At 35.0% G+C, this 20,681-nt stretch overlaps 1 protein-coding gene and 3 non-coding genes across 4 annotated transcripts; 3 read left to right on the top strand and 1 right to left on the bottom strand.

Moving 5' to 3' along the window:
• The first annotated feature begins 2,539 nt into the window (after positions 1-2,539).
• LOC145615877 (small nucleolar RNA snoR20a) lies at positions 2,540-2,626 on the top strand. The gene has a single exon (XR_014107452.1). It is a non-coding gene; the product is annotated as a small nucleolar RNA snoR20a (small nucleolar RNA).
• Positions 2,627-2,760: 134 nt separating this feature from the next.
• Positions 2,761-2,844, top strand: LOC145615872 (small nucleolar RNA R38). Its single transcript, XR_014107447.1, has one exon. It is a non-coding gene; the product is annotated as a small nucleolar RNA R38 (small nucleolar RNA).
• A 347-nt stretch (positions 2,845-3,191) lies between these two features.
• Positions 3,192-3,276, top strand: LOC145615871 (small nucleolar RNA R38). Its single transcript, XR_014107446.1, has one exon. It is a non-coding gene; the product is annotated as a small nucleolar RNA R38 (small nucleolar RNA).
• Positions 3,277-5,207: 1,931 nt separating this feature from the next.
• LOC145614493 (protein BASIC PENTACYSTEINE6-like) lies at positions 5,208-10,382 on the bottom strand. The gene is made up of 4 exons (XM_081669548.1): positions 10,149-10,382; positions 8,036-8,098; positions 6,662-6,804; positions 5,208-6,558 (listed from the first exon to the last, which is right to left on the bottom strand). The coding sequence occupies exons 3-4, from the start codon at positions 6,728-6,730 to the stop codon at positions 5,626-5,628; spliced, it is 1,002 nt and encodes a 333-aa protein (XP_081525674.1). The 5' UTR covers positions 6,731-6,804; positions 8,036-8,098; positions 10,149-10,382; the 3' UTR covers positions 5,208-5,625.
• Between the last annotated feature and the right edge of the window lie 10,299 nt (positions 10,383-20,681).

Raw genomic sequence — 20,681 nt, 5'->3', positions numbered from 1 at the left:
CCATTTTATCACAAAATAAGGAATGCTATTTGCACTATTAATAGCTCTAACATGAGATATCAAGAATGGAAAGGTTTTTGCAGGCAACAACGGATAAAAACCATAAAAATAGCACCGGATTGTCCAACTAGGTGGAACTCCACCTATGAAATGTTGAGTCGGGCAATCGAGTACAAGGTTCATTTAACACTTTTTTATAATATGAAATTTCCACAAAATGCTTTACTTGAAGATGATTGGGCTAATTGTGAAAAATATATGCAGTTTTTACAATTACTATATGGTATGACACATTGTTTTTCTTCTGTATATAATCCTTGTGCTCATTCTTTTCTTAGAAATGCATGTTTACTTGCACAACTTTTTGCGGAACACCGATCACAACATGTTTATCGTGGATATCTTCCATCCATGGAGGATAAATGGCGTAAATATTACACCGATATTCCTATGATTTATATTTTTGCTTCTATTTTAGATCCTAGACAAAAATATGATGGCACCTTTTTATTAATTGATATTTATTATAGTAACATGAATTTTGAAGATGATGTTCAAACTTTTAAGAATAAGGTGACGGATGAGTTTTTTAATTTATATAATGTTTATGAAAGTAAATATGGAACCGTGTCTCGATTTGCCCCTTCTCAAACATCCGAAAATGTAAGTAAACGGGCCAAAGGTTTATTTGCACAAGCTGCTAACTTGATGTCTAAGTATTCAGGTACAGAATCATCATCATCTAGGAGAACACAAAGCGATGTTTCGGAGTTGCAAATGTACTTAAGTTACGACTTCATGAAAGGCATGGACGATGAAGAGAAGTTTGGCCTCGACATCCTCGATTGGTGGAAATCACAAGCCGTGAAACATCCAATTTTGTCGGCAATGGCTCGTGATATTTTTGCTATCCAAGTCTCCTCCGTTGCTTCCGAAAGAGCTTTTAGTGCGTCGGGAAGAGTTCTAGACGATAGAAGAACAAGACTAAAACCCGAAACACTTGAAATGTGTGTTTGCTTCAAGGATTGGTTGGATGCCGAAACTCGTTCTCAAGATCGTACTTATGCACAAAACGACGACGATGAAGGAACGTCGACTTCTTTTAGTTCTCATACTTCTCAATCCACTCAATTGGCGGATGACCTTGAACCTCTAGGAGACGAAGACGAAGATGAAGACGAAGGCGAAGACGAAGACGACCAATAATAATTACATGATTACATATTTACATTATACACTATTGTATTCTTTTTGTATTATCGAACTTCGTATTCCGTATAATAAATGAAGTTATTCAATATTCATACACTATTGTACGATTTTTAATTATCATTACTTATTTTGTAATTTTGTATTATTGAATTATCGTACATTCGTACCGGCTACCGTCATATAATAAAATAAGTTATTCTTCAATTTTTTGTGTTTTCGGATTATCGCACTAGTATTTTTTTTTATTATATGCATTTTTGTTTTTAATTCGTTTTTTTTTAACATTTATTTATTTTTTTTAAAAAAAAAAAAAAACATTAAGGTAGGCACGGTTTGGCCCGCGGCCCGGCACGGCCCGCTAGGCACGTGGGCCGTGCCGTGCCATGGGCTGGGGTGTGCCAATTTCAGGCACGGCACGGCACGGCCCGCCGCGGAGCCGGCACGACACGGCCAGGCACGGCCCGCGGCGGCACGGGCACGACCCGTGCCCATGTTTAATATAAAGTAAGGTCCCTAAACTATTTGATACCTAAACTAATAAAAAGATTCTTTTTAAATAAAAAATTGGCCAAAAAAATAAAATAAAAATAAATTATGAGTCATAGTCCCTAAACTTTTGCTAACTAGGCAAGGTCCCTCAACTTTTTGGTCAAAAACACCAAGAATGGTGGTTGAGGGACCAAAAGTGCACAAATGAAAGTTGAGGGACTAAAAGTGCACAAATACGAAAGTTTAGGGACCGTATTTGTGCTTTACTCCAATCTGAACCCTATTCGATCAATTTGACTCCTACTAGACTACAAGTCCCACCACAATCTTGGACACACTTGAATACTTGTAAGAAAATCACCAACACCCTAAAAATACAGAAGCCCAACAACACCTTACTTTATACAAATAATATTATTCTCCGTATTTGGGCCTCAGCCCTTAAATATTACACTGGCCGTCATCTTCCCCAAATTCAACTTTCTGAAAACCCTAATTTCCCAGAAAACCCCAATTCTCTTTCACTATAAATACCAAAAATCATTCTAATTTTTCAAATCTCAATAATCAACAACCCCCAATTAGCAAATTCGCCGCTTTCGTTTAATTAATTTTTCTGCATTTTATTGCTTTCTCTAATGTAAAGAGGTCAAATGATGCAAAATTTTCATTGGAGTGATTGCTCAGAATCTTTCTGGGGGTATGATAATCACCATATTAGATAGGAAGATCTGATGCGTCCTCTCAAAAAGTTTATTTCTTTTTCTCAAAATTTGCATCTTTTTTATTTTATTTTAAATGGATTTAATTTGTTGTATATTTATTTGAATGAAAAATAGCCGGTGATGAATGTAAATTATTATGGTTGATTGCAGAAAATGCATTTGCATATTGTTGATAAATTTGTACTAGGACGGTCTGAGGCTATTTTTACTGAATTTGAAATTTAATACTTCATCTTTTTTCTTATTAAAAAATTTTGTCTTTAAAATTATTTGTTTGAGCAAATTTGATGAATTTTATTGTAGATTTTTGAATGTATTTTAGCAGTGATTGAATTAGTGTGAATGATGAGATTATATAAAATTCACAGTTATCCCTGTCTGAGAAATCTGTGCTGAACTTTTGTGATCTGACACACCATTTTAATCCATTGCCCATGAAATTGTTTTTCTTGGTATTTTTTTGGTTAGCTTCAAAGTTCTTCAATTTGTTAAATTCAAAATTTGTGTAAAATTATTTACCAAAAAAATAAATCAAAATTTGTGTGAAGTTCAATTTTTTTTTTTTTTTTTTTACCAATGTGGTAAAAATTTGCTAGTGGCTGGTTCTCATTATAAATTGGAAGATGGAATGTAAATTCTTATATGCATTCGGGTGTACGAGCAATTAGTTTGCGATGATTAACTTGAGAAGGACTTTAATAAGATGAATTTTGAAAATTTTAATTCGGAGTTTTTTTAAAAAAAATATTGGGAAAATGGTTGAAATAGTGTGAATGATGAGAGTTAAATTAAAATCACAGTTATCCCTGTCTGAGAGATCTGTGCTGAACTTTTGTGATCTGACACACCATTTTAATCCATTGCCCAAGGCTTATGGTATGATGACTCTTTTATTTTGCTACTTTGGACTTTTTTTTACACTCTTTTTACTTTTCTTATTTCAAGTTAAAATCAAATTAATTTGACAAGCTAAATCATAAGCATATGGACTGATCTTAGTTAATGATGACAGTTAATGTAAACTGATAGTTTAGTGCTCTCATAACTGGAGGTGTCAAAACCACACCCCGACCTTTAGTGCTCTCATAACTGGAGGTGTCAAAACCACACCACGACTTATTCGCGTGAACAACTGTGAGGTTTGAGACTCTGATGTGTGCTCTAGTGTACGAGTGTATAAATGAAACTATGAAAGTACAGTAAGAGTACTCTCTAACATGCATTAGATGGAATTTGGATGATAAATATTGTGCCCTTTTGTTGGTAAATGAGAGCTTTAGAATGACTTTTAGTACTACTGTACTATTTTAAACATAAGAATGACTATTCTACTTGCACCAAAATGCCTATATATGGCTGTAATGATGTAGAGATGTAGAGCTGCTAAAAAAAAGGATTTTGGACCTGAGAAAGACATGAATTGACACAATTGGTTAAATAAAACTTCTAATTAGCGAACTACTTTTGGTTTCCTCATTTCTCTGACATTATTAGAGCAAATGAAAATGATCCTTAGATTGATCTTTTACAAATCTAAAATAATTTCATCATAGTTGCACTCATCTTAGTCGCTATGAAACTTCAGTTTGATATTGAGTGCTGTACATGTACTTTGAACTTGTTTTCAAACCTATATACTACAGAGTAACAGTCTAAAGCTTCAAGTCAAAAAAAAAAAAAATCTAAAATTAGGGTTACCCAATCATTTCTAATGTAAACTTACCTTAGATGTAAATAAAACTTGAAAGACATTGTATAAAGTTTTATTTAAACTTCCCCTACTTTCAAAGTGTCTAGCCCGCAAACTTAACCAGGTTGACTTGAGAGTGGTTTCGTCTAATAGGGCAGTTCTTTTTAACTAAAAATAATCATTGAAGAGAATGAAAACTAATAAACCTAGAATTTAAAGTTAAGCCATGACTATGGAGTTTGCTGATCCTGTAGCCTTTCAGGCAGTTCATCAGGCAACAACATCAACACAATATGTAAATTGTGAAGTACATGCTAAAGTTTGAAATTTTTTTCAAACCAAGCCTACAGATTTTGTGGTAGCTTCAAAACGTGGGTATAGATTTGGAGATGGACTCATTTTGATCACTTATCAGAGAAGAGAATCATATAGCTTTGCATACAGAAGAAAAACCGACAAGTTTGGGTCATGCTAGATGGTCTGCTAGCTTCAGTCTCACTCATGCCATGATTTAGAGTCCGTTCTGTTCACCTTTATTGGGAAACATCAATCTTTAGTGGACTTTCTTTGCTATTACTGTCTTAGTATAGTCTAAAGACTTTAGAATTCCATTTAAAATATCCTAGCCATCATCTACTATAATGTGAAGCTCAACAAAACTCTGGAACAAAGAGATCTTGCCTTATTGATTAATCTTTCCTCAGAAAGTAATTCTCAGAGCTTAAGCTTTCGGGGCCTTTATGAAATCCTTTTCTATGCAACATGCATACACCCTAACTAAAATAGACAATAAAGTAAAGGCTAATCCACAAAATCTAATATATATATATATATATAAAGGGGAGTTTTTTCCGAGTTTTTAGAGAGCCACGTAGGATCTAATTTTCTCAGCGCACCATGTAGGATTATAAATCTTAGTAGTAGCCAATTAAATAAGAGATTATTAATTTCTTTTAGAATTAAATAATGCAAATGCCACGTAAGCAAAATTGGCGAATGAGATTTTAAGTTTAGGGATTTTATCTAAATATATAACAAATTTTATCTCATAAAAAAAAAAAAAAAAAAAATAAAAAAACGTGCATCTAGTTAAAAAATAAAACCAGCAGAAAACATGAACTTCAATTTTCCAACTAGCCCTTTATAAATGTTGACAAAGCAACTTTTTCTCATAAAAGAAGGATGTTACAATTACCTTAACACTACGCCCACCATTACAGATACCTTCAAACACTAATAGCTGCTTTACATGTACCACGTCACAAGATGTGCCGGTTGAAAGCCATGCTCTCTTACAATTGCATTTACCAGTTCATAAGCTCCACAGTTAGACCCCAAGCCAAGCAAGAGGAGGTAGTAATTTATGAACACAACCATGGGCCTCAGGAAAGAGATTCAAGTAACGATAATTGTCTTCAAATCCGCCAATTCAAACCCTCCCTTGTAGCTGGCATCCGCTACTACATATAAATGGATCTAATCAATTCAAATCTCTAAATCTATATTGCACTACCTGATGGTGATGTAGCGATTTGTCCCATGTTTAGCCCAGTGATCCTTGAGGTCTACTGGAGTTGAAAGATCATGCCCATCGGCAGCAAGCCTACTTAGTAGTTTGCTGAAGGCACTACCACTCATCTTTCGACCACCAACTCGGGCATGCCGTTTGTTGGGTACAGCAGGTAATGGGTACACTGACATTGTTGTTGTGCAACATGAGGACTGCCATCCTCCATTGCCCCATTTGTAGCACTGCCGATAAACCCCAGTACAAGAGCAAACAGGTGGTGGCATTGTTGAATCGTCAAATGCTACTTGATTCAAGCCAAGATCTGGGCCCTTCCAGTCAGACTTAGGTCCACCCAGTTGCTTAAAGCCATCATCTCCATCCATGTCCTGCATTCCCTTCCACTCTTGAGATTTGGAAAACATAATCTTATTTAAGTCGTCACCTTCTCTCTTACCCTTGCGTCCGGATTTCGATGTTTTCTTGTTTGGGGATGCTGCATTAGGTTCTTTTGGCCGTTTCACTTTCCGGGGTTTCGTGCTCTCAGGGGCAACAGAAGTCAATGGTAGTGCATCTGGTACCTGAACTTCTCTCCCATCATAAGAAGCTTCACCCACATGAGGAGGATGCTGCATATGTTGCTGAGGATGATGCATGTGTTTCACACCACGAGAAATTTGGCAACTGGGTGGGCAACTGTTACTACCGTTCATAGAATTTTGTCGAAATTGGAGTGTTGCTAGTGCATTATCCCGCTCCATAAAGGCCTCATTCCTCTCCTGCATAGCAGTATCTCGCTGCATAATTGCCATGTCCCTCTCTTCCAAGGCCTTGTTCTTTTCATTGATGGCCATATTTCTCTCTTGGATTGCAGCATCTCTTTCAGCCATAATGGACATTATATGCTTCATTGACTGTGGTTGTTGCATCAACCACTGGAGAAAAGAAATAATTCAGAAATGCTATCCAACAAAGGAAACAAAGTCTACAAGCAGAACTTGAGTGAAGAACTAGGAAGATCAAATTTCGTCACTGTACCTGACTATGTGGTGGCTTATACATTTCGGGCTTGTGTCTACCGTTTTCTCGATGCCCACTATCATCCATTCTAAAGCAAAAATTGAGAAATGTCAAAGATCACTAATGTTGCTACCTCTATGGCCTATGCTTATTGCGACCACCTGTTTAAAAAGCCCAGCAAAAACAGAATATAAGAAATCAAAAGTAAGAAACTGAAATCCCAATAAAAGGTAAACAAAAAAATATCTTCTGAACCTATTGCACTACGAAGAGGTTGTTACTGACAAAAACTTTTCAACTTGTAAACTCATGCTGTGAAGCAAGATGACACAGTGATTGTTGCACTTGCTGAAATCTTGACCCATCCTAAGACAAAAACCTAAAGTGGGATCCAACATGTATAGAACTTTATTGCAAGCTTATGTCACATCATTTATGATGACACAGAGAGTAAAGTGTCAATTAGCATAGCTAAGTGAATATCAAATACTTCTTGTGCTGTAGGAAAGGAGAGTTAGCGTCAATTACAGCTTCTCCAAAAAAATCGTTAGCAGATATAAGGAACTAAGGAAGTACATCAACGACATATGAGACATCTTTAATATAATTCATCAACTATGAGTGGTCTAAGATAGTTTTGTTTTCTTTCTTTCTTTTCTTTTTTTCCTTGGCAAACTCTTGGAGCTTTACTATTTGAAAAAAGCAGATGCTAACATCAACACAAGGCAACAGATCAAGAAATCAAGTGCACTTGAAGAATTCCATTAACATATCATTTACTTTTTAGGGTTAATTGCAACTGCTACTCTTTGAAAAATAAAAACAAGGAAAGGAGTTTCTAAAAAATTGCCACTGCTTTATTCCTTAATTGTGTCCAGGAAGAGCAAGAAAAATTCACTGGTCGTATTGTTAAACTCAACTAAAGAGTAAAAACTGAAATATTCAGCTGCTGGAAAATGAAGATAAAAATCAAGATGGTTACATAATGTGGAAGTACTAGCATGCAGTCCTATCCTTTATATAAACGATACAATGCCTTAAAATACCACATAGTCACATAGATATAACATAGGACAGAAAATTCCGTTGCCTACAGATTTCTATGAAAATTATAGTACCAAAGCCATAAGCCCAATACTATGATTTGCAAATTACTTATTCAACAAATAAAATAAAAAAAATCCAATAAAAAAAAAGGCAAAAAAAGTGAGAAACCATAATTACACTAGTGATTCTGCTGCAAGTTCAGAAGAGAATACCACAAGTTCACAACCTCTATCAATGATTAGACTTTCAATAGATATTTTTAGATCCACAGCAGTCTAATAAACAGCAAATTCCCCATGCGTCTGAAATAGCAATATATATTAGGATGTGGTGAGGTGATATTACCTCAACTATGGAGGTGTTCTAGCATTATATTTGCGAAAGAGAACATGTTGGTCAGCAAGGAATCTGCATTATACAAGCAAATCAAGGCATTATCATAGAATAATCAACATATTTTCTGAAATTCCGTTAAGAAACATCTTTTTTATTATTTCTATTATTAATTTCTGTAAGAAATGCCATTCAAAAACCCATGATGCACAGCATCCTGCTAAAAATATTCATGTCTATACATTTCAAGCATACATGTAGTTGCTGATTAGGTCTCCATTAAAATTTAAACAAAAGAATTTCAACAGCACAATAAGCTCTGGCGACACAGAAACAAACAAGCAACAAAATGTTTGTATGCAGTTCAATTTAATTCTTAGAATGAATTCAAAGAAAAAATAAGACAAAACACTGTGTACAAGAAATACAAATGATGACATTTTTACATGTCATGCAGCTTTAGCACATATAAAAAGGAACTGAGAGAAGGGAGGGAAAATGTACTAAAACAAGAGTTAAAAGAAGCGGAACTGATCAAATAAAAGAGAAATTAGGACAAGTGCAGATGCACTAAAGATGAGATAGCAAAATATACACACAAAGCATAAATCATGCAACACAAATTTCCAGAGACAATAGTTCATTGGATAAAAGCAACAAATAAGATATCACAATTCCAAAAGAACTTTAACGGTAGGATACAAGTTTGTAATTGTCCTGACTAAATATGTTTGGTCTCCCGAAAGGAAGCCAATAGTAGTACATCAAATAATTGAATAAGAGGATCAAGACTGATTGTAGGGCGAGACCCTAAAAAAAGTCCAAGAATATATTTTGGAGAAGAAGCTCTGAAAGAAATGATGAAAATAGTTAAAAAAAAAAAAAAAAATCAATTAGATTTTCAAGGTGAAGACCATTGAGAAGGATATTGAACCAGGACGGAAAGAGGGGGGGGGGGTGTGGGGGGAAGTCAAGTCTAGCCATCTAGGCATACATAGCACCAAAAGACTTATTTGAAATGTAATTTAATTCTCAAGCCAAGAGAAAGACTAACAACCCAAGAATATCATTGAGCAGACAAAAAAAGTAAGTCAAATTCTTTGACAGTGGACATCCAAATTCCCAAAGTTCTACTCTTTCACCAAAAATGGGAGGAAATAGAAGACATCTTAATCAACCATCAATCACTCCAACATAGAACAGCATTAATCATAAAAAAGAATAAGAATTCCTCCTTAGCTGCAGTAGACCTCTGATTGGTTAGCAACATGAGTATTCCTAACATTTTCTTGCAATTCAGCCGATAAGGGAGGGCAAGGAAGTTCATGTAATCATGTACAGTATATCACCTTTGCTTCGGATAACATTTCTTGTAATCGACTTTGGTCAACCGTACATACACTTCACTTCATATCCTCTCTCAAGCGTGTAACTTCCACAATATCATTTGCCATTTCTAATCTATAAACTTCGAAATATCCGAAAAATTCAGTACCAGACAAGTGGCCACGCCACAGAAAAAGGGAGAATCAGATTCCATCATAAACCAATTGGTGATATGTTGCTCCTTTCGGGATATGGGATCATAAGTTTTCGATAGATTTGCACTATACGACGAGCAAGACATTGAGTTCTAATAGTATAATGTAACTAAATCCCGGCAACTCAAGTATCCAATTGTCCAAAGCAGACAAATTTATACTCGAAACCAAAATAATTAAGCTTATCAACACAAACAACACTACACATACAAAGCCAATCAACCAAACACTAATCACATACTCAATTACTTCAATTTCTTTAGAATTCACCAAAATGAGCTCAAGTCAAACACCCCAAAACAATCAAAAACCCCCACAAACCCAAAAACCCCACAAAACCCAGTCAAACCCAGAAACAAAAAATCAAATTAACAATCAATCAACCATATAAACAACCCCAAAAAGCTCCAAAAATCAGAAATCAGCAATCAAATTAAGCAAAAATCAACCAAGTAAAACACTAGTAAACACAAATTGAACCAAATGATGAAAACTATGCTGATCAAAGCAAACAAAAAACACCCAAAAAAAAGTAAAAATTAAGAAGATAAAATCAAATGCAAAGAGTATAAATTGAAGCTTACCATATGAAGAGGAAAAAATGGAGGAGAGAGAAAAAAAAAGTGTAAGAAAGAGAGAGAGAAACCCTAAATCGGAGGGAATATAGTAAATGAGAAATGTGGGAGGAACAGTTGGGGGTGGGGGATAATGGGGAAGAGAGAGAAAAAATAGGTGATGAAAATGATAAAAATTAAAGTTAAATTAATTATAGTTGAAAATTAAAAAGAATTTCTTTAGACTTTCTTTGTCTGATCACTGTAAATTAATTTATTTTTTAAAATTTTTTGAGATTGTCTCTTTTTTTTCTTTTTTGATTTTAATCTTTTTCACTTTCTATTGTTTTTTATTTTACTGTTTTCAGACTTCCAGTGGACTAATTCAGCGGGTGTGTGACTTGGGAATGAGAAGCGTTTCTAAAGCGATTTCCCTAGATAATGCTAATTACGGTTTTAAGAGTACGAGTATTTTATAATCGAGATACCAAATCAAGTAATTTAAAATATATATTGATTTTTTTCCTTGTATAAATACAGTATATATTAAATATACAGTGAATGAATACAGTTTAATTTTTTTACCATTTATAAATGTATTTCAATAATTTCAATAATAATAGCAATAGACATTTAAGTTTTACTTTAATTTTACATCATTTTTTTTTTCTTTTTTGGGACAGTATAGCTCTCCACTTAATCATGATGAGGTCAATAGGTAATTTATTTTGCCCTATCCTTTTCTGAGTTGATGAAAATAATTATTGCTATTAAGCTTTAATTAGTAGTTTCCTTTTATGTGTATCATTTTGAAAGATAAATGTACTCTTTTTGTAAGATAATATAAGAACTATTTTTCGTCAAAATATGTAGGGCATTCAAATTGATACAGTGTTTCATCCAATAATAATAGTAATAATAAAATGTTAAATTATTTAAAATATGAAATATAAGAAATATATGTGAAAAAAATGAAATGGTCACATTGACACCGAGGTTCAAATCATGTAACGTAACGTAATTACTCTTTAAAATGTTACAAATCTGCTTAACAGTTTATATTATATTCCATATATTTGAAGGAGTTATGTCTTCGTCGTGTGCAATTACTAGATATATAATTGGATCAAATTATGGAGATAATTAAGTCCGGACATTTGGGTCGTCGTTTTGCCATAGCTAGAGGTACTTACGATCTTTGGACTAGTAAAATAGGCCAAAGCCCAATTGGACGGATCCTATAAGGTCACACAAAGGGGCTAGATCGAGCATTAGAGGACGAGGCCCATCATGGGCCTCATCTCTCTAGGTGGCCGGCCATATGGGGCTTTGAGAGGCTATTGGGCTTCGTGCCCTAGTCTAATTATAATGAGATTATAAATAGACTAGGTGCCTAGGTTTGCACGCAAGAAGGAATTGACTGATCAATTAGATCAAACCCTAATTAGCAAACACGAAACCAACCCCTCTCATACTCCCTCTCTCACGGCTCTCTCCTCCTCCCGGCGCACGGTGGTGTCTCGTGGTGGTGGTGGTTCGTGCGGTGGTCGGTTGTCCGAAAAGGTGGTGATCGCGGTTTTCCTCAATCACTCGACCAATCTAGTATTGGTGGACGGCTCGTTCGAATCTCGTGGACTAAGTAGAGGAGCAACACTTGGGGCTCTATTCTCTCCCTGATTTGCCTGTCGAATAGCTTCGTGGAATTCACGCTTCAAAGGTATGATTATGTGTCTTGTGTGTTATGCATGCGATTCTTGGGATTAGGTACTTTATTGAATATGATTCATGTATGTTATTTCCGCTGCGTAGTACCTATAAACTCCTACAGTGGTATCAGTTAGCCTCTTGCATTAACGCGCTAGATCATAATAATACGATTATTTGATGTCCACGTTAATTTTATAATCAATTAAGAGGGAGAAATTAATTTAATTATGGTTCAATTATTATATTTAATGTGATTAAACTTTTGGAATCGGTTAAATATGATTTAATTATGCTCAAATAGCCATAAAGAGGACCGAATTATGCCTAATATTTTCGAAAATTTCGAAAACCCTAACCCTATATTTCGAAAATTTCAAGCCCTAAAATATGATTTTTGTGCTTGACTTTGGTTTTATTCGATTTGTTTTATGTTTCATAATTTTAATTGAATTGATTTATGCATAAAAATGTTTTATGTATGATCATAGGTTTAATTTTAAATGTTAAAATTAAATTGGGATTAATTTTATGATGAACCCTATTTTAAAATTGAATTTGATTTAATTTTAATCTTATGGACTAATTTAATTTAATTAGGATAAATGTTATTTTAATTAAATTAAAAACACACAAAAAAAAAAAAATTAATTTATTTTGGCCGGCAACCGCGGCTGGGTGGCGCAGCCACGGCGGCTGCCGACCAGGTGGCGTCCAAGAGGGAGGGAAGGGAGGGCGGCGGTCTAGGGTGGCTGTGGGCAGCAGCGTGCAACCGTTGCACGGCTGCTGCCGCGGCTGCCAGCTAGGTGCTGCTGCTGCCTTGTGCGGCAGTGGCTGCTGCAAGGCAGCCAGCCACCGTGGCTAGCCTCGGTTGGCCACACACGGTGGCCTGCAGCCCCAGCAAAGCAGCTCCACGCTGCTGCCCTTTGCGGCAGTGGCTGCTGTCACGGCAGCCAGCCACCGTGGCTAGCTTCGGCTAGCCAACCACGGTGGCCGGCGTTGGTGGTTGCGATTTTATAAAAAAAAAAAAATTCTGTTTTAAAAAAATTTATTTCAGGATAATTACGAATTATTTTGGGATAAAATCGGTTTTATTTTGGATAAGTTAAAATATTTTCAAAATATGATCTTTTATTTTAAAAGATAAAGTTGGTTTTATTTGGATAAAATCTTTTTATTTTAGGATAAAATCAAATATTCAAAAGTTGTCATATTTGATATTATCCATATTTAGTTTGTTATTTTGATAATTATCCTAAATTAAAGTGGTTAATTAAGGATAAGATTGATGAGGATATTCTGAGCATATTCCAAAAAGGATAATAATTGATTTAAATAATGTGATTATCCCATAATTAGATTAGGATGTAATTGATTTTAAAATTATTTGATTGGCTAGTAATTAGGATAGAATCTCCTAAATTAGTTAGGATAATCATGGAAGATTAAATATGATTTATCTTTCTAGATTAAAATATGATTTGATTCTATCTCATGACTAAATTAAATATATGATATTTTATCAACCGTCATGAATTATATATGATATTATCTAATTATGATTAAAATATAAGATATTTTAGGAAATGCGTTGACTTTATTATGAACATTCGATGTTGTAGTTTAGACAAGCATGTTGAGTGATTTATTATATGGCACATTTCTAATATATGATATTATGTTGCTATATATAGACTAGTATGGCCCATAGATTCTTAAATACGATCTGCGTATCGTGATGTATTTTTGTAATCTAAATACGGTCTGCGTACCGTTGAGTGTTTTCATAACTTTTATTTAATGTAAATAGAATAGTTATTTAAATGGTGTTAGCCCAAAAGAAGCCCATGAAGTGAAGGCCCAAAGGAGCAAAGTGGATGAAGATCCATGATGATTCAAGTGGGAGCATTTTCATTTCTAGTTTTCCTAGGACTAAGGGGCCATACTATGTCTTATTTTATTGCATTAGAAGATTATGCATGTTTAGGTTTATTTATGTTGTTTGATGATGCGCTAGAGTTCACTAAATAATCACAACATAATAAATCTAGATCCCAGCAATATTGATGCAGCTTTTCCAATTAAAAACCCGATGAAAACCTTGATCGTTTGTGGTGGGTCGGCCTCAGCAGAGCATCATAATATATCTTGGGGAAGTGGGGGTAGATCACGTTCTACACTTTTAATTGGTTAAATTCAACAAGGTTACCTAAAGATCAGTTTAGAACCTTGAAGCTAAGGGTAATAATTAAACATGTGATGATTAATTATTCAACCAAGAATTACAAGAGTTGTAATCAGTAAAGAGTTTACTCACCTTGAAAATGTAATGGTTGATGGCAGGGCCTCAGTCCGGTCAATTATTGCACAAATAAAGGATCTTGGAATCACTTAAAATTCAATTGGGATCATTTAATTATTGAATAAAGTGTTTTAAAGTTACCAAATGAATGTTTTATGGTACTTTAATTTATTAAACATAATTTTTAAACTTTGCCTTATTTTGACATAGATGGGTAGCCGTAATAACAATGACAACAACGTTTACAATTTGCGACCATTCCTTGAAAAGGATAGGTTGACAGGGGAAAACTTTTCCAACTGGGAAAGAATGCTAAGGCTTGTTCTGAAATCTGAGGGCAAGGAGGATATCATTGATACCCCATTACCAGGACCTCTGCCAGAAAATCCAACTGCGGCAGATATCAAGAAGCACAAGGAAGCTCATGATAGAGCTATGCCTATCACTTGCTTAATGATTGCTACCATGGAACCTAGTCTTCAAAAGCGTTTTGAGGACCTGGATGCCTATTCAATCATGGAAGAGCTCAAAGTTTTGTTTAAGAAACAAGCTAGAGTTGAAAGGTATGAGCTTCATCGTGAGATTATGGATTGTAGAATGGAGAAGGGTGCCACAGTTCATGATCATGTTTTCAAAATGATCGGCCTAATTCAAAGTATGGAGAAACTGGGGTACCCAATTAGTGATGATTTGGCAACAGACATCATTCTCCATTCACTTCCAGAAAGTTTCAACCAGTTTATCATGAACTTTAACATGACTGCGGATGCAAAGACTATGAGTCAATTGCATGCAATGCTGGTGAGTGCTGAGAAACAAATCCCTAAGGAACCTAAGAAGGAAGTTCTTATGATCCAAAAGGGAAAGGGGTTCAAGAAGAAGGGGCAAAAGGCTAATGCCAAGAGCAAGGGCAAGCAAGTTGCCAAGGCTCCTGAAAAGCCTAAGGCGAATCCAAAACCCAAAGTTGCAAGTGAGAGTGAATACTTTTACTGCAAGAAGAAGGGGCATTGGAAACGCAATTGCCAGAAATACCTTGATTTCCTCAAGAAGAAGAATGGAGCATCAACCTCAGGTATTATGTTATAAACATTTTAACTTTCACTAAGGTATGTGATACCAAGTTGCAGTGCTTAACATTATGATGTTGCACAGGAACTGCATGCAAGTGAAGCTAGCATGGAGATGGAGCTTGAAGGTGCACTAGGAGTATTTGAGTGGCCAGAGATAGCTTCATAGTTTTAATTTCTGATTAGTTTATCATGACATTTAGAACTATTTACAGTTTTTTGGTGAGACAATATTTCGGTTTTCTTGTTTTGAATACTGATTTGTTTTACTTGGCTTGGACAAATGTTGATCCATGACCAAGGTAATAAATTGTTTTCATTTTGCTAGATATGAGTTAATTTTATTTATGACATTGATATATGTAGATCACAAAAGTAAATTTAGATGATTCAAAGCAAACATACTTATAACAAAGTAAGGTTAGGTCACATAAACCATTTGCACATCCAAAGTTATGGATGGACTCTTACTCTTATATGATTATGAATCACTTAAGAATTAGAAGTCATGCTTGATAAGGTATAATGACCAAGTTTCCTTTTAGTTGAAAGGGTAAAAGAGCTAAAAATGACCTTTTGGAACACAAACATATGATGTGTGTGTACCATAAGTTCAAGATATAGCAAAAGGATTTAACTATTTCATTGCTCTTATTAACGATTTAAGTAAATATGTCGATAATTACTTAATGAAATAAAAGTTGGAATCATTGAAATGTTCAAAATTCCAAAAATGAAATGTAAAATCAAGTTTGAGATAAACAATTTAGCACCACAATATGATTGTTGTGATAAATATTTAACTCAAAACAAATGATCATCTAAAGGAATTGTTGAATTAGTTCACAATCCAGGAACATTACAATTAAAATGTATGTATAAAATAGGAATCAAACTTTGCTTGCCATGGTTCGATCCAAGATTTAATGATTTACAAATATCGTTTTGAGGATATGCATTAGAACAACAACAATTGCGAATATACTAAACAGAAACTTCACCAAAGCAGTAGAAAGACTGGAAATGTTCCAAAGTAATCTTTTCTAAACAGGATTGAGGGAATATGAAATTTATGTAAAATGTTTACAAAGATGACATAATAAACCCTAAATCAGAGGTATTATTCCTACAATCGCGTAAAACAAAATGTTTGTTGCTCGCGATAGTGTCTTTATAGAAAGAAATATCTTCCTACAAAGCCAAGTGGGAGTAAAGTTAGATCTCGATGAGATTCGAGACGAGCAACAAAGGGATGTAGATAACACTACATCAGAGACGAATGCGCATGAAATCAGCTAATTTGAACAAACATGTGTCGAAGCAAGCTAATTCAACTAGCGAGACTTCTATCGTCCTACTAGAATGAAAGGCTTCAATGAGTTGAAGAGAATAATTCTATTGTCGCTCACACCTATCGTAGGTTACTTAGGATTAAAACAAACAGTTTGTTGGAATTCTAGTAAAAGGTGGATTCTAAAATTTTCCTATTGGAATGGTTGGAATCCATACCTACAAGCAAGCTTTGGACAAGTGCCAACTCAGGAAATGGCTTAAGGCCAAGAAATCCAGAATGGACTCCATGTCTGTAAAGATGTGCTAGTCCATGATAGTCTTACAAATAGGATTAAACCTATTAGTCATGTAAGCCTATTCGGATTATTTCTAGTCATGGAAATCAAAATCACCTTCATGAAATGTTCTTGATGGATGGGATGTATATGATACGACTTAAGTTTTTGAATTCCAGAAAGTCCTAGAAAGTTTTGCAAACTTCAGAAATTCATTTATGGATTGAAGTAAGCATTAAGGAGTTGAAATATTCATTAGGAAATCAAACAGTTTGATTACCTTGGAAGAATGAAAAGAAATCTTGTACAAACAAGAAGTTTAGTGGGAGCAATTGGTCTTCTTAGTCTAGTATGTAGTTGACATACATCTCATATGAAATGACATATCAATACTTGAATAAGTCAAGAAATGGTTAGAAAGATTGTTTCTATATGGGAGACTTAGGAGATGTTGAGTACATATTGGGAATCAAAATCCACAAAGTGAATCTTGAAGGATGACTGGGCCTAATCAAGAGACTTATGTTGATAAGGTTCTTGACAAGTTCAAGATGCAAGATTCTAAGAGAGGATCTCTTCCCATGTCCCATGGTTTTACACTCAGTAAAACTCAGTGCCTTAAAAGCTAGTTGAGTTGAGTTGTAAAGGCAGTGGACCTAATGCTTTTGCAAAAGGGACCATTACATGTGCCATGAAATGTACGAAGCAAGTTGTTACATATGACTTGTGCATGTGTAGCAAGTTTCAAGCAAATACAGAATAAGCATACAGAAAGTTACCAAGAACAAATCCTTGAGTACTTGAGAAGCACTAAAGGAATTTTTCTAGTTTATGGTGTTAAAGGTAAACAAGTTTGTCAAAAGTTTTACGAATGCGAGTTCTTTCCAAACAGGCAAGATGACTCTAGATTTTGATCTAGACGCACAATTTTGTCAGTATGGAGAAGTACAGTGAGCTTGAAGAATTCAAAGCAGAGCACTATTGCATGCTCAATGTTAGAATATGTGTATTAAACTATAGTCGGATAGTTTTAGAGGAAGTTCGGATTAAAATGTCATATGACTAAAGGGTTACTTTTGCCCAAGAACAAAGGAGCCAGGGTCACATTACAAATCCAAACAAATGGATATAAAATATCGCCTCAGTTATGAGATCATTGACCGGCGGAAGGTCACGTTCTGCGAAGTTTTATTATGAGTGAGAAATCACTAAACCCCTTCCATAGACAAAGGTATGAAAGTCATATTAAAGTCTTGGATTGAAGCAAATTATGTAATTTTAAGTTGTGTATGTTTGTGGAAACATATTACATGAGAAAATACATCAATTTGCAGAATTATGTTTAAAACAGAAATTATTATTTCTCTTATTTAATTATGGTTTTGAAATTAAATAAAATGTCCAAAATAATTATGGATTGATGGGCTCATCAGGTTGTCTATCAGATAGAGACCTGGTGTATGAAACCCCACAGGTGAACAAAATCCATATATTATTTAAGTTCCTAGTTCGAAATCATTAAAGTGGACATAAATGATTTCAATAAATGGACTAGCATGTAAGATTGATTGGATAGCTCGGTTTCATGGGTTATAGGGGCATAGTGATGCTCGATCAATCACTTGGATATGCATGAATGATGCATGATTGAACTATTGACCTACTTTGAAATTCAAGTATAGAGCTTCCGTATATATTAGTGGATTCCTTTGACATGAGTGGAACATTGATTTCATTCAATGGATGTTATAATTGTGGTACATTCAAACGTCTTCCCGTAACTGGAGATTATAAAGGGTGTTTCCTGGTTATTTCAGAAGTTGAGTGGGAGGCTTGTTGCCACAAGATTGGATAGAGTCTACCTATTAAATTAGGAAATGTGTCATGGCCGCTTGAAGAGGGAGAATTCAGAAAATACGTGGCCGCGTTCAAATGCATTACTCAGTAATCATTTGGTTTTGTAATTCTAACTCAGAGTTCAAGAAACGATTTGTAGATTAATATGATCTCGACATGTGATGCAATCATATTATCAAATCGACATATACATTGACTTAAGGAATTTGAATATTGCACCCTTGTCTCAGACAAGTGGGAGATTGAAGGAGTTATGTCTTCGTCGTGTGCAATTACTAGATATATAATTGGATCAAATTATGGAGATAATTAAGTCCGGACATTTGGGTCGTCGTTTTGCCATAGCTAGAGGTACTTACGATCTTTGGACTAGTAAAATAGGCCAAAGCCCAATTGGACGGATCCTATAAGGTCACACAAAGGGGCTAGATCGAGCATTAGAGGACGAGGCCCATCATGGGCCTCATCTCTCTAGGTGGCCGGCCATATGGGGCTTTGAGAGGCTATTGGGCTTCGTGCCCTAGTCTAATTATAATGAGATTATAAATAGACTAGGTGCCTAGGTTTGCACGCAAGAAGGAATTGACTGATCAATTAGATCAAACCCTAATTAGCAAACACGAAACCAACCCCTCTCATACTCCCTCTCTCACGGCTCTCTCCTCCTCCCGGCGCACGGTGGTGTCTCGTGGTGGTGGTGGTTCGTGCGGTGGTCGGTTGTCCGAAAAGGTGGTGATCGCGGTTTTCCTCAATCACTCGACCAATCTAGTATTGGTGGACGGCTCGTTCGAATCTCGTGGACTAAGTAGAGGAGCAACACTTGGGGCTCTATTCTCTCCCTGATTTGCCTGTCGAATAGCTTCGTGGAATTCACGCTTCAAAGGTATGATTATGTGTCTTGTGTGTTATGCATGCGATTCTTGGGATTAGGTACTTTATTGAATATGATTCATGTATGTTATTTCCGCTGCGTAGTACCTATAAACTCCTACAATATTGACTAATAATTTGTATTCCATTTGACACTAAGGGCCTGTTCTCATTGACTAAACTCAGCTGAACTGAACTGAACTGAACTGAACTCAGCTGAACTGAACTGAACTGAACTGAACTGAACTGAAATGAATATTTTATAAGAGAAGGAAATTAGGAGCTGAACTGAACTGAACTGAACTGAATTGAGCTGAACTGAACTGAACTGAATTGAATTTCAACGTAAGAGAACAGGCCCTAAACATCTATAGGGGTTAATAATATTTATAAAAAATAAACAAATAAAGTGACATACCTTCCTAGTGCTGTATAATGTTATTAAAATTTATGACAATGCATGTCATCCAACCAAGTGTCACTACTAGTTTAAGATGAAAATGTTATGACAATTGTCACACTTACACATGTGTATAAACTTCCGATACCACGGTATACGAAATATAAAACATAATCAAAATTTTAATTCATGATTATTTTGTAGAATGATTTGATTGGTCACCTTAAATTAAGGAGTGAAAAAATAACCATGAATCAAATTGTAATTAGTTTGAAGTATCACTAGGAAGTGTAACCTATGATCCGTTGTCCTAGTTGGAGTATCACAAATTCACAATTCACCAGTATTACCACGAATCTAATTGTGCTATGGATTGACTCGTAAGTCATAACTATGAAATTGAGTCGGATCAAAGTTTGAATGTTTTTTTAGATGGTTTCAATAGGATTTTCTAGTATTTTATTGAGGATTTTAGCGGAGTGACATCAACTAGAAAAATGTCGATTGTGACAGCTTAACTAATTTGTCTTTAGCTTATTTTGTGGTTGTTAGTTTTGCCTTTTTGTTTACTTTTTACTTCATTACTTGCTTTTTTTTAAGGGGTTTTTGCCCCCTCTATAAAAAAAATGTAATTGGTATTTAAAAAATTTACACTTACTAAAAACACAATGAACGGGTAAAGAATTTTACAATCGCACTAATTTATGCCATATTTTATGGTAATGTACAATAGTAAAGATAAAATAAAATAAAACAAATATTTACAAATTGGTAAGGTCAATATCATTGATCTTT

This window comes from Chenopodium album, chromosome 25, assembly GCF_948465745.1.
Source record: "Chenopodium album chromosome 25, dcCheAlbu1.1, whole genome shotgun sequence".
Lineage (NCBI taxonomy): Eukaryota > Viridiplantae > Streptophyta > Magnoliopsida > Caryophyllales > Amaranthaceae > Chenopodium > Chenopodium album.
The sequence above is the reverse complement of the archived record's forward strand: the minus strand, read 5'-3'. Positions and strand labels throughout refer to the sequence as shown.

What these genes read in the sequence shown, in the direction of transcription:
- LOC145614493 (XM_081669548.1), bottom strand. Translation starts at nt 6,730, where the DNA reads ATGGATGATAGTGGGCATCGAGAAAACGGTAGACACAAGCCCGAAATG. An exon ending in ATAAGCCACCACATAGTCAG is followed by an intron (nt 6,559 to 6,661) that starts GTACAGTGACGA and finishes TCTTTTCTCCAG; the next exon opens with TGGTTGATGCAACAACCACA.